Source organism: Meriones unguiculatus, chromosome 19, assembly GCF_030254825.1.
Source record: "Meriones unguiculatus strain TT.TT164.6M chromosome 19, Bangor_MerUng_6.1, whole genome shotgun sequence".
NCBI classification, from domain to species: Eukaryota; Metazoa; Chordata; class Mammalia; order Rodentia; family Muridae; genus Meriones; species Meriones unguiculatus.
In genome coordinates, this window is record NC_083366.1 from 12,189,619 (window position 1) to 12,199,438 (window position 9,820).

At 46.6% G+C, this 9,820-nt stretch overlaps 1 protein-coding gene across 1 annotated transcript; it reads right to left on the minus strand.

Annotated features, from left to right (window-relative positions):
* Positions 1-397: 397 nt before the first annotated feature.
* On the minus strand, positions 398-8,082 carry Vim (vimentin). The gene is made up of 9 exons (XM_021627622.2): positions 7,378-8,082; positions 6,811-6,871; positions 4,260-4,355; positions 4,013-4,174; positions 3,440-3,565; positions 2,829-3,049; positions 2,415-2,458; positions 1,518-1,603; positions 398-772 (listed from the first exon to the last, which is right to left on the minus strand). The coding sequence occupies exons 1-9, from the start codon at positions 7,938-7,940 to the stop codon at positions 731-733; spliced, it is 1,401 nt and encodes a 466-aa protein (XP_021483297.1). The 5' UTR covers positions 7,941-8,082; the 3' UTR covers positions 398-730.
* Between the last annotated feature and the right edge of the window lie 1,738 nt (positions 8,083-9,820).

Genomic DNA, 9,820 nt, shown 5'->3' on the forward strand with positions numbered 1-9,820 from the left:
TCTGAAAGGGTCTCTCACTGAACCTAGAGCTCAGAAATTGTCTTAACTGGATGGTTAGCAAGCCCCAAGGATCTCTAGTCTTTGCCCTCCCCAGTGCCGGAATTACGGGTGCACACTACCATGCTCTGCTTTATACACGGGTCCCTGGAGTTCAAACGCGGGGCCTCATACTCGTCTGCTGGAGAGTGAACCAAGGGCGTGTGCATGTAAGCACACCTCTACCGCTCAGTCACACAGCCATCCCCAGGGAAAGCAATGAACAAAGGAGAAGAAGCAATGGCTCTCCTGGAAAGCTAGCTCGAAAACTGAACTGAAAAACCTAAATGCAATGTTAAACAAGTTAACCAATAGTGCCGAAGACAGTTGTTTAGATATTATAAAATAACACACCAAGAGAGTATTTCTGAAGATTTATTGAAGCAGTAACAAGTTGGTCAGATATTTACTGGGGGGGGGGGGGGAGGGAAGCAGTTTTAATGGTATTCAAAAATACTTTAAAAAGTATTCTAGCACAAGATTTCTTCATAAACTAGATTATGTGGCAAACCTTCCCTATGTCTTTTAGGGGTGTCAGTTGTTATGAACTAGAGCTTATTTCTATCCCAATCTATCTTGTGCTCCTGAAAAACTGCAGTAAAGGCACTTGAAAGCTGTTTCCCTACAATACGAATTTCTTTTTTTCTTCTTCCTCTTGCTGGTACTGCGCTGTTGCACTGAGTCTGTGCAATTTCTACTCAAGGTCATCGTGATGCTGAGAAGTCTCATTGATCACCTGCTCAAAAAAGAAACAAAAATCAACCACGGTAAGGAGACACGGCCCTAATCAGACAGAATGTGTTGAGCTGGAGGGGAGGTTATGCTGAATCAAGGGTTTAGAGGGAGACGCAGTGCCAAGGTGGCCTCCTCCTGCAGGCAGTGTAAGTTTCCAGTGGAAGGTTGTGACATACAAAAGAATACCTGAACACTGAATTTAGGGAAGTTTGCCATAAAAATCCTAAATACAAACCTCAAGAGCACCCAAGATGTATTAAGATGTATGGCAAATGCATTTATATCCTCATGCAACGCTGAGCTTTTGTAATTATAATTACTTGTAACCATTTCTTCCCTGGCATGGAGCAGTAACAAGAAACTGATTGAGCATATTTCAGTCCTTGTACCATATACATAGGTGACAGTCACTGACAGAAAGCTGACATTTCCAATGTCAAACCTCCCCTGATATTCACTGATGTCATTAAATGAAACAGTTTAAGGCAGTTCAGCTAGGAGGTACCTTACGGGTTATCTTACTCCCATTTCAAAGTACAAACTTTGGAGTGCAGGAAGCTTGCTGTCACATCCAAGGACCAAATAATTTGTTGTATTGGTGGAATTGGGAGTTATTTTTCCAGTAGGCATAAGGACCTTGAAACTTAGTTGCTTGCATCTGACATATAGGCTCACTGACTTAAAGGGGACTGATACCTATTTGATATGGCTGATATGGCTGTATTCATTATCTAAAAATTACGAACCTGTCCATCTCTGGTTTCAACCGTCTTAATCAGGAGTGTTCTTTTTGAGTGGGTGTCAACCAGAGGGAGTGACTCCAGATTAGTTTCTGAATTAAAAACAAAAAGAACACAAAAATATTAAAAAAAAATTAAAAAGTAACCATTTTACCCAAAGCATTATGCCTTTATTTTTGCAGGTGTTTAAAGGGCTACTCACACATAATCCTACAAAGCACTATCTGTTTGAATATATAGAACTACAGCCTCCTTCAATCAGGCTGAGACTCCCAGGAAGCAAATGAGAGTCTACACTTAACAGGGTGTGGAAGGCAGGAGTGTACTTGGGTTTGAAACTCAGGGTGTCAGTCTAGGAGGGTAGCTCAGTGGGAGAGCACCTGCTTAGCCGTAGGCCCTGGGTCTGGTCCCAGCAGTCCTGTAAACTATAATAAAAAAGGAAATGTGTCCAGTACCAGATGATCAAGCCTGGAACATAGACAGACAAGTAACATTCTACAGAATGATCCGTTGTGTTCATTTATCTAGGAATACATAGCTAGCTAGCTAGATTGATAAATACACAGATATGTGTGTATGTATGCGTGTAACAGCAATTAAACAAAAAGAAGCCATGAATTTAAAAGACAGTTATGTGTGTCAGGGAGTGGTACATGGGAGGGCTTGGAGAAAGCAAAGGGAAGGGGAAAATGATATAATTATATCATAACCTCAAAACATATTTAGAAAATAAAATGGATAGATGGATAAATATATATTTATAAAAAGGAAATCATGTTTCACCAGATCCCCTCTTGTATAGCACTGCTCAGGAAATGACTAAAAAGTGGATGCTGTACTAGAGACAGTAACTGGTTACAGATTTGTGACGTTTCTTCCCGTAAAAAGAAACAATGTGCTTACCTCTCAGGTTCAGAGAAGAAAAGTTTGGAAGAGGCAGAGAAATCCTATAAAAAAGAGAAACAAACAAAAACCTTAAAAACCAAGCACTTCAAGAAGAAGAAGGAACACATTTTCACACTTCTTGTTTTCATCAAATAGAAAATCTATTGCTGTTAGCCCGTGGTTGGTCTCTGCACATTTTCTTCACAAGGGCATGTACCAGAGGAATGTAGAGAGGAAAATTGTTGACTTTAGCATGGTTGTGGATTCAAATCTGCTCTGCTATTAATTAGTGCTGACTACAGCAAGTTATTCTCTTTCAGCCTTAAGTTCCTTGTCTATAAAAAGTGGAGCTACCCTGAAGAAATGGTCTCTAGGTTAAATGAGGTAGAAAGGCTGTGAGTTAATTCACACTTTTTAGTTGGCCTTCTATACCTGCTCTCCTCGCCTTCCAGCAGCTTCCTGTAGGTGGCAATCTCAATGTCAAGAGCCATCTTAACATTGAGCAGGTCTTGGTATTCACGAAGGTGGCGAGCCATCTCTTCCTTCATGTTCTGAATCTCATCCTGCAGGCGGCCAATAGTGTCCTGGTAGTTAGCAGCTTCAAGGGCAAAATTCTCCTCCATCTCACGCATCTGGCGTTCCAGGGACTCGTTCTGCAGAAAGGGAAAAGGGCTTCTCATGTGATTTCCCAGGAACTCCAGTGATCCACAGAAACATTTATGAATCCTGGGCAGTAATTCTCTTAGCAGGAGGTGCCCACTAGTTTTGGATGGAGAACACAAGCACCCAGTCCCACGTTTCATTTTGTTAAGATATAGTTTTTGCATGGAGCCTAGCCTAACCTTGAGTTTATAATCCTCCTGCCTCAGTCTCCAGAGTGCTGAGATTATAGGAGTGTACTCTTGTGCCAACTCTAAACTCTCTCTCATTGGATAAGAGTGTGTGTGTGTGTGTGTGTGTGTGTGTATGTATTTGATTTGTTAACCGAGTCAACAGAAAGGGTCTGAGCCCACCATTTTCTCCCCTTAGCTCATGGTACTCACAGTTCCTTTAAGTGCATCCACCTCGCAGGTGAGGGACTGCACCTGTCTTCGGAATTCATTTGACTCCTGCTTCGCCTGGCGCAGGGCATCATTGTTCCGGTTGGCAGCTTCAGAGAGGTCAGCAAACTGTCAGGAAGAAATCAGAAATGGAGATCGCTCACCTCCCAAGACTTTTCCCTCTCTTAGAAGAGTCCTCTGTATTCTGATTGGGTGTTTTCTAGAACATGTCTAAATGTCTGTTTGGGAAGCCGGGGAAAGAGAAGTAAAAGGAGAAAACACACTGGCATTGCATTTTCAAACAGCATCTGCTCTAGTGCGGTTCTTTCCAAGTGGTGGCAGTCAAGAGCATGGGAGGAAGGTGTTCTTGGAAGTCTCAGAAGAAGATAACGAGCAGAAAGGGAGTCGGCCTTGCTAAAGGAAGCATTGTGGGTGATGGGGGTGATGAAACAACAATGTTGGCGCCAGCTAACGCCAGTTTCTGTGTAGAGCTGAGGGATGCTGGTGGAATAAGAGGCAGGTGTTTGAGAGTGAAAGGCTTTCCTATCGCTCTTGCCATCCTGGCTCCTTTCATACCTTGGACTTGTACCATTCCTCCGCCTCCTGGAGGTTCTTGGCAGCCACACTTTCATACTGCTGGCGGACATCACGCAGGGCAGCAGTGAGGTCGGGCTTGGAAACATCCACATCGATCTGAACGTGCTGTTCCTGAATCTGGGCCTGCAGCTCCTGGACCTCCTGAGGGAAGAAGAGACGGAGAGGTCAGAGCAGACAAACGGGCGGGGCTCGGCCTTGTTCACCTGCTGAATGGGATGTCACCTACTTCATCATGCAGCTTCTTCAAAAAGGCAATCTCCTCTTGCAAGGACTCCACTTTACGTTCAAGGTCAAGGCGGGCCAGAGATGCATTGTCAACATCCTATTTTGAAAAGAGAAAAGATGATGTGGCGTGTGTGTGTGCTGAAGTCTATCCTTTTTTTCTTCTATTAGTTTTTTTTTGCATTTTATATTATGTATATGGATGTTTTGCCTGCATGTATGTAAGTAAACCATGGCATGTGGTAGCCGTGAAAACCAGAAGACAGCACCAGATCCCCAGGCACTGGAGTCACAGAGGGGTGTGAACTCCAGGTCCTACAGAAGAGTAGTCAGTTTTAAGCCTGAAAATCAATGTCACAACATTTAAGTTTTTAAAAAGAATTTTGGTGATGGTAGTAGTTGATAAGATTCTTCAACTTCATGTCTGCATGAGTACATGTAGTATAAAAATGAGAGCTCCAAAAAATGAAAACAAATATGTTTTTGAAGTGTGTGGTGTCGGCATACCGATGGGATGGCTTAGCAGGTGAGAGTATGCCTCTTTTGGGGGTTCTAAGTTTGGTTCACAGCACCCCCATCTGGCAGCTCACAAAGGCTCACAAACCCATCGCCAGATCTTCTGGCCTCGTGCATGCCTGCACAAATGCCCTGTATACTCACAGAGACACAGACATATAAAAAGAGTCTTAAAAACTGAACTCAAGAGGTTTAACATATGTGCAAGCTCTTTGTTTTCTGTGTTCAAACCTTCTGATACTAATCTTTGAGATCTAGAGCAAGTGATCAGTTATCTGGCATCTAGTTTCCCAGGCGGGACTCCCATGGAGTAGTAATTCATTATTCAAATTCAGGTCATGCGTTTGCAGAGATATGCTTATCAGGCAAGAAGAAAAAGAAACTGAGTTCTGAACAATAGTGGTTTTTCCCTGACTCGTTCTATAGGTTATTTCTATCTTTCTCAAAAAAAAAATCATTGGATTAATTCATTGATTTTTGCCTATCAACCTGTTTTAGGTTGATAGGTCAAAACAGTTATGATGAAATTATAATTAGACTCCTTTACAGAGTTAATAAAATGATGCAATTTAACCCAGAATGTGAAATCTTGCAAGAGAATGTTGGGATACTTCCGTTCCTTCTCTTGTAAGCAATCCTATTTGCAATATAGTTTATAGCCTTACAGCCCTAAAATGTTGAGTTACTCTGTCATCCTCAAAGAAAATACTACTAATAAAAAGGAAATAAGAACTTGAGCATAGTAGCATTCATTTCTCACTTCCACTAAGCCCTCAAAAAGATATAAATGATATTGGACTAACTTTCTTGAAAAAGTTAAATAAAATGTGCCATCTCATTTAAGCAAATGAAACCATTTTATTTAGTCCATAAATAAGAAATGTTGCATATTAGCTCAGTGCTTTGCAGAAAACATTTCTTGGGTGGTGACCATAAATGCCCAGTGACTAAACTTAAACACATATTCTTGTACTGCCATGGAATATGCAAATGCCCCTCACCTTCAAAGTGTTACTGTAAAGCATTCATCTGGAGAGTTGTGCAGTTGATCTCAACAAGTGTTCCCGGGGACAAGACCGTACTGTCTGCTTTGGGATGCTAAATTAATGCCTAACTTTGGAGCAAAACTAAGCAAATCCCTCCTTCATATAAAACTCCATTCTTCAGTCTAGGGTTCATTTTGTTTGCGGAGGGTGCTAGTGAGTCTACAACCCCACAAAGAGGACCTTTCCAAATGCGAGGGAGGACTGTCGCTTTAAGAACTCTGTACAACACATACCTCACAAGCCCGGGCCAGACATTAGATAACGGATGTTAGCAAATACTCGTGTCCAGTTGGAACTGTGGCTAGATCATTACATATTCAATAAGAATGTAGCCTGTTGCAAAGCTGCCCCGGGAACACAAAGGCTCCTTTTATTTCTGTCCAGAGCCACCGCATTTGCCAGGACGTCCGTATCTACATTCCATAGTGAAGACCATAGAAACCTTTAACACCCTTCAGCCGCGGGAGCAGACGGCTTAAAAACAGTTGTGCAATGGCACTTGAACTAACTCTCATGCAGTGCCGAACCTCGGAGGAAGAAAGAGAACTTGGCTTGGTGCCAGTTAAATTTTCTCATCCTCCAGAGTATTCTACATTTCAAACTTTAGGGAGCAACTGTGCTTTCTGTGACCTTGTGGAAGTTAGCCAACTCGACTTTCTCAAACCACAATCTAACCAAACTGTAACCGTTCAAAATCAGAATGTCAGTATGTTTCAAAAAATGAAAAGGAAAAAAATTTTTTTTTGGGGGGGGGTGGGGGGAAATGGGAGGAGAGAAATCTAGAAACGCAGTAGGGGTAAAAATGTCTTCAAGTCTAAGGATTGGCATAAATAATGGAGATTTTTCAGTCTGTGTACTTTCTGCCACCAGGGGGCTTTACACGCAGACGTGAAGTTTTGCACCTTTTAAAACCCGAGAGAAGAAACTTTTAGAACCGTGCGTGGGATGGCTGCACGCGGCTGCTGGCTGCAAGTGAAAAAGCAATCCACAGACCTGTCTGAAGGACTGCAGGGTGCTCTCCGCTTCCTCCCTCTGGAGCATCTCCTCCTGCAATCTGAAGCAGTAGTGCGTTAACCAAAGGGGAACTGGGAAACCGCCGGGGGCGGGGCGACCACACCCAAGCGCCAAGCTGCTAAGCCTGGAGGCCAGGGCTGCGGTGACACCTCCACCCACCCCGGCAACCTGTAGAGTTGGCAGCACTCTTTTCAGTGCTGGGGCACCCTGAAAAAACAATCACCGCCCTTCCCGGCACTTGCTCCACGAACCCCGTGCCCCGACATCCCGGACCCCTCTGCCATCTCTTTGTCTGGACTCCTTCACATCCATCCTTTCCTCCTTCAAGCCCGCAAGAAGCGGCTAGCAAACTTTATAAAAGTTCAGTGGAAGTGCTCGAGTGGGGCTAGCAGAGACACGTTCACTACAAAGTTGAGGGCCAGGGTGGGGCCGCTTCCTCTGCTCTCCTGCAGACGGCCCCAGCCCTAGCCACATCCCCAAGGGCGTGGCAGCCCTCGCTCAGGGCCCAGAACCCCCCTCCCTCTCACTGGCCCACCGAGCTCTTACTTCTCTCGCAGCCTCATGATGTCCTCCGCCAGGTTGTCCCGCTCCACCTCGACTCGGGCCTTGTCGTTGGTGAGCTGATCCACCTGCCGGCGCAGCTCCCTCATCTCCTCCTCATAGAGGTCGCCCAGGCGCGACTTGCCCTGGCCCTTCAGCTGCTCGAGCTCGGCCAGCAGGATCTTGTTCTGCTGCTCCAGGAAGCGCACCTTGTCGATGTAGTTGGCGAAGCGGTCATTCAGCTCCTGCAGTTCCACCTTCTCGTTGGTGCGGGTGTTCTTGAACTCCGTGTTGATGGCGTCGGCCAGCGAGAAGTCCACGGAGTCCTGCAGCAGCCGCACACCCGGCACGCTGCTCCGCAGGCGCACGGCGGAGGAGCGGGTCACATAGGCGCCACCGGGGGACGAGGAATAGAGGCTGCGGCTGGTGCTGGGGCGCAGTGCGCTGCCCAGGCTGTAGGTGCGGGTGGATGTGGTCACATAGCTCCGGTTGGAGCTCGGCCGGCTCGAGGTGCTGGAGCCACCGAACATTCTGCGGTAGGAGGACGAGGACACGGACCTGGTGGACATGGCTTCGGAGGGTGGACTGGGCTGCTGCGGCTGCGAGGGCTGGCTCCGAGAGAAGAGCGAGAGCGCGGTGGATGCGAACCGTGGGAGCGCCGCTGTCTCTGTGGTCCCGGAGCGCGAGTGGCAGAGGACTGGACCCCGCCAAGGGCACTGCTTTTATAACATTGTTAGGAAAGAGGGTCCCCTCCCACTGCCATCCTAGCCGCGGAGCCAGCCAGCCAATGGAGACCCAGAGAGAAGTGAGGAAGGAGGGGTGCAGGGGGCTCCCCCCTCCCCGTAGCCTTCCTCCCGGGCTGTCGGGGATTGCGAACAGTCCCGTTACTTCTTGGACAGGGCTAGGACTTTCGGGGGCTTTCCGGATGACCACCTAAATTCTCTGCTCACCCCTAGGCTGCTGGGAAAGTAGGGGTGGCGGGATGGATAAGCCGGGAAAGGGGGAGGACCCCGGAAAGTTGAGTAAAGTGGTCCCTGGCACTGCGCCAAAGGGGCGTGGGACTAGGCGCGGCGGTGGGAGGGGCGCGGCCGCAGAGCTGCAGTCTTCTGGGACTGGGTGGGAGGGGAGATCGGTGAGCAGAGGAGCAGGAAGAGCCAGCAAAAGCGGTCCTGCAGATCGGAAGGCGGGGAGAGAGAAACAAAGAGGGCCCGAGTTTGGGGGTGGAGAAGCACACAACCAAGATATCAGGCTCAAGGCTAAGCGCTGGGATCCCCTGCAGAAGGCTTGTTTGGGGTGGTCGTGTCCTGGGATCTAAGGGACTCGGTCCAACTCCCGAGGACCAGGATCCGCTACCCCTGGAGTAAAGCCAGGGCCTAAGGGTGGGGTCGCTGAGTCAGTGGCAGTGACTCACGGAATCCTGAGGGGATCATCTAGCGGTTCAGGGAAAACCGTTAGTTGGGATTGACTCCAGACTCCTAGAGCTCCAAACTTATTGTCCCAAGTTTTTAACTAACTTTGAACGTGACTGCCTTTTTGATGGTTGTGGAAACGCCAGAGTGTTCTCCTTAGGAAGAAACTCCTACAGACCCAGGAAAGCCACAGAGCACCTCCCACCCCTCCCAGACCGCAAGCGCACTCAGAAAGGCTTTTCTTGCTAAGTTCCCTCCCGCGTTTCTCTCCCTCTGTTCTGCCTGCATGAAACCACACCCTAAGTTCTGGGTGAAAGAGGAAACTACATTCAAAAGCAAGCTCAATGATCACGGCCTTTTCTGAAAGTGGAATTCATTAAAAGATAACCAGAGCCAGACAAGAATTTATTAGGTGTTGTTTAAAAAAAGAAAAAAAATCCAATTTGATGCATGAGTTCAAATGAAAGGAAGTTATGTAACTCAAGTGATAGACTGGTGAAACAGATTTGTGTTGTTTTAGGGCAGATTCTAGTGACTGGTCTGGATAACGTCACAGACTTTGTTTTCCACAAAAATTCGTGAAGTCTAACTTGAAATGGAGACACAACTGTTCACAGAACAGAAGGTTCAGGTGCTGGGTGCTGTTTAGATCCAGTGACTTCCACCTTTCAAAGGAAAACGCACAACTCAAGGCTACTGTTTCAGTGTTAGCAACTAGGCACTAATTAAGGGGTCTCCTTTCTCCAAGGGAGATGGAGCTTTCAGGAGAGGGAAGCTGGGCCCTTGGGATTGAGCACCAATAGAAAAATCACAGTTGGCTTGTGGGAGTACTTGGGGGGGGGGCGATTTATGGATTACTGAAAGAATTAATAAGTGGGCCCAATAGTAAACAGAAAAGGAAAAAGAGCCTGTTTTGTTTTTCTTTGGCGCAGAGCATATTCCCGGCTCACCTGGCAATTAAATAAAATGGCTTAGAGACACACGAAGGATTTATGCTAGCTTTTTTTGTACAAGACTCTTCGAAGCAATCTTGCGCTTAC

What these genes read in the sequence shown, in the direction of transcription:
- Vim (XM_021627622.2), bottom strand. Translation starts at nt 7,940, where the DNA reads ATGTCCACCAGGTCCGTGTCCTCGTCCTCCTACCGCAGAATGTTCGGT. An exon ending in ATCATGAGGCTGCGAGAGAA is followed by an intron (nt 6,872 to 7,377) that starts GTAAGAGCTCGG and finishes CTACTGCTTCAG; the next exon opens with ATTGCAGGAGGAGATGCTCC. An exon ending in AGGAATGGTACAAGTCCAAG is followed by an intron (nt 3,566 to 4,012) that starts GTATGAAAGGAG and finishes TCTTCCTGACAG; the next exon opens with TTTGCTGACCTCTCTGAAGC.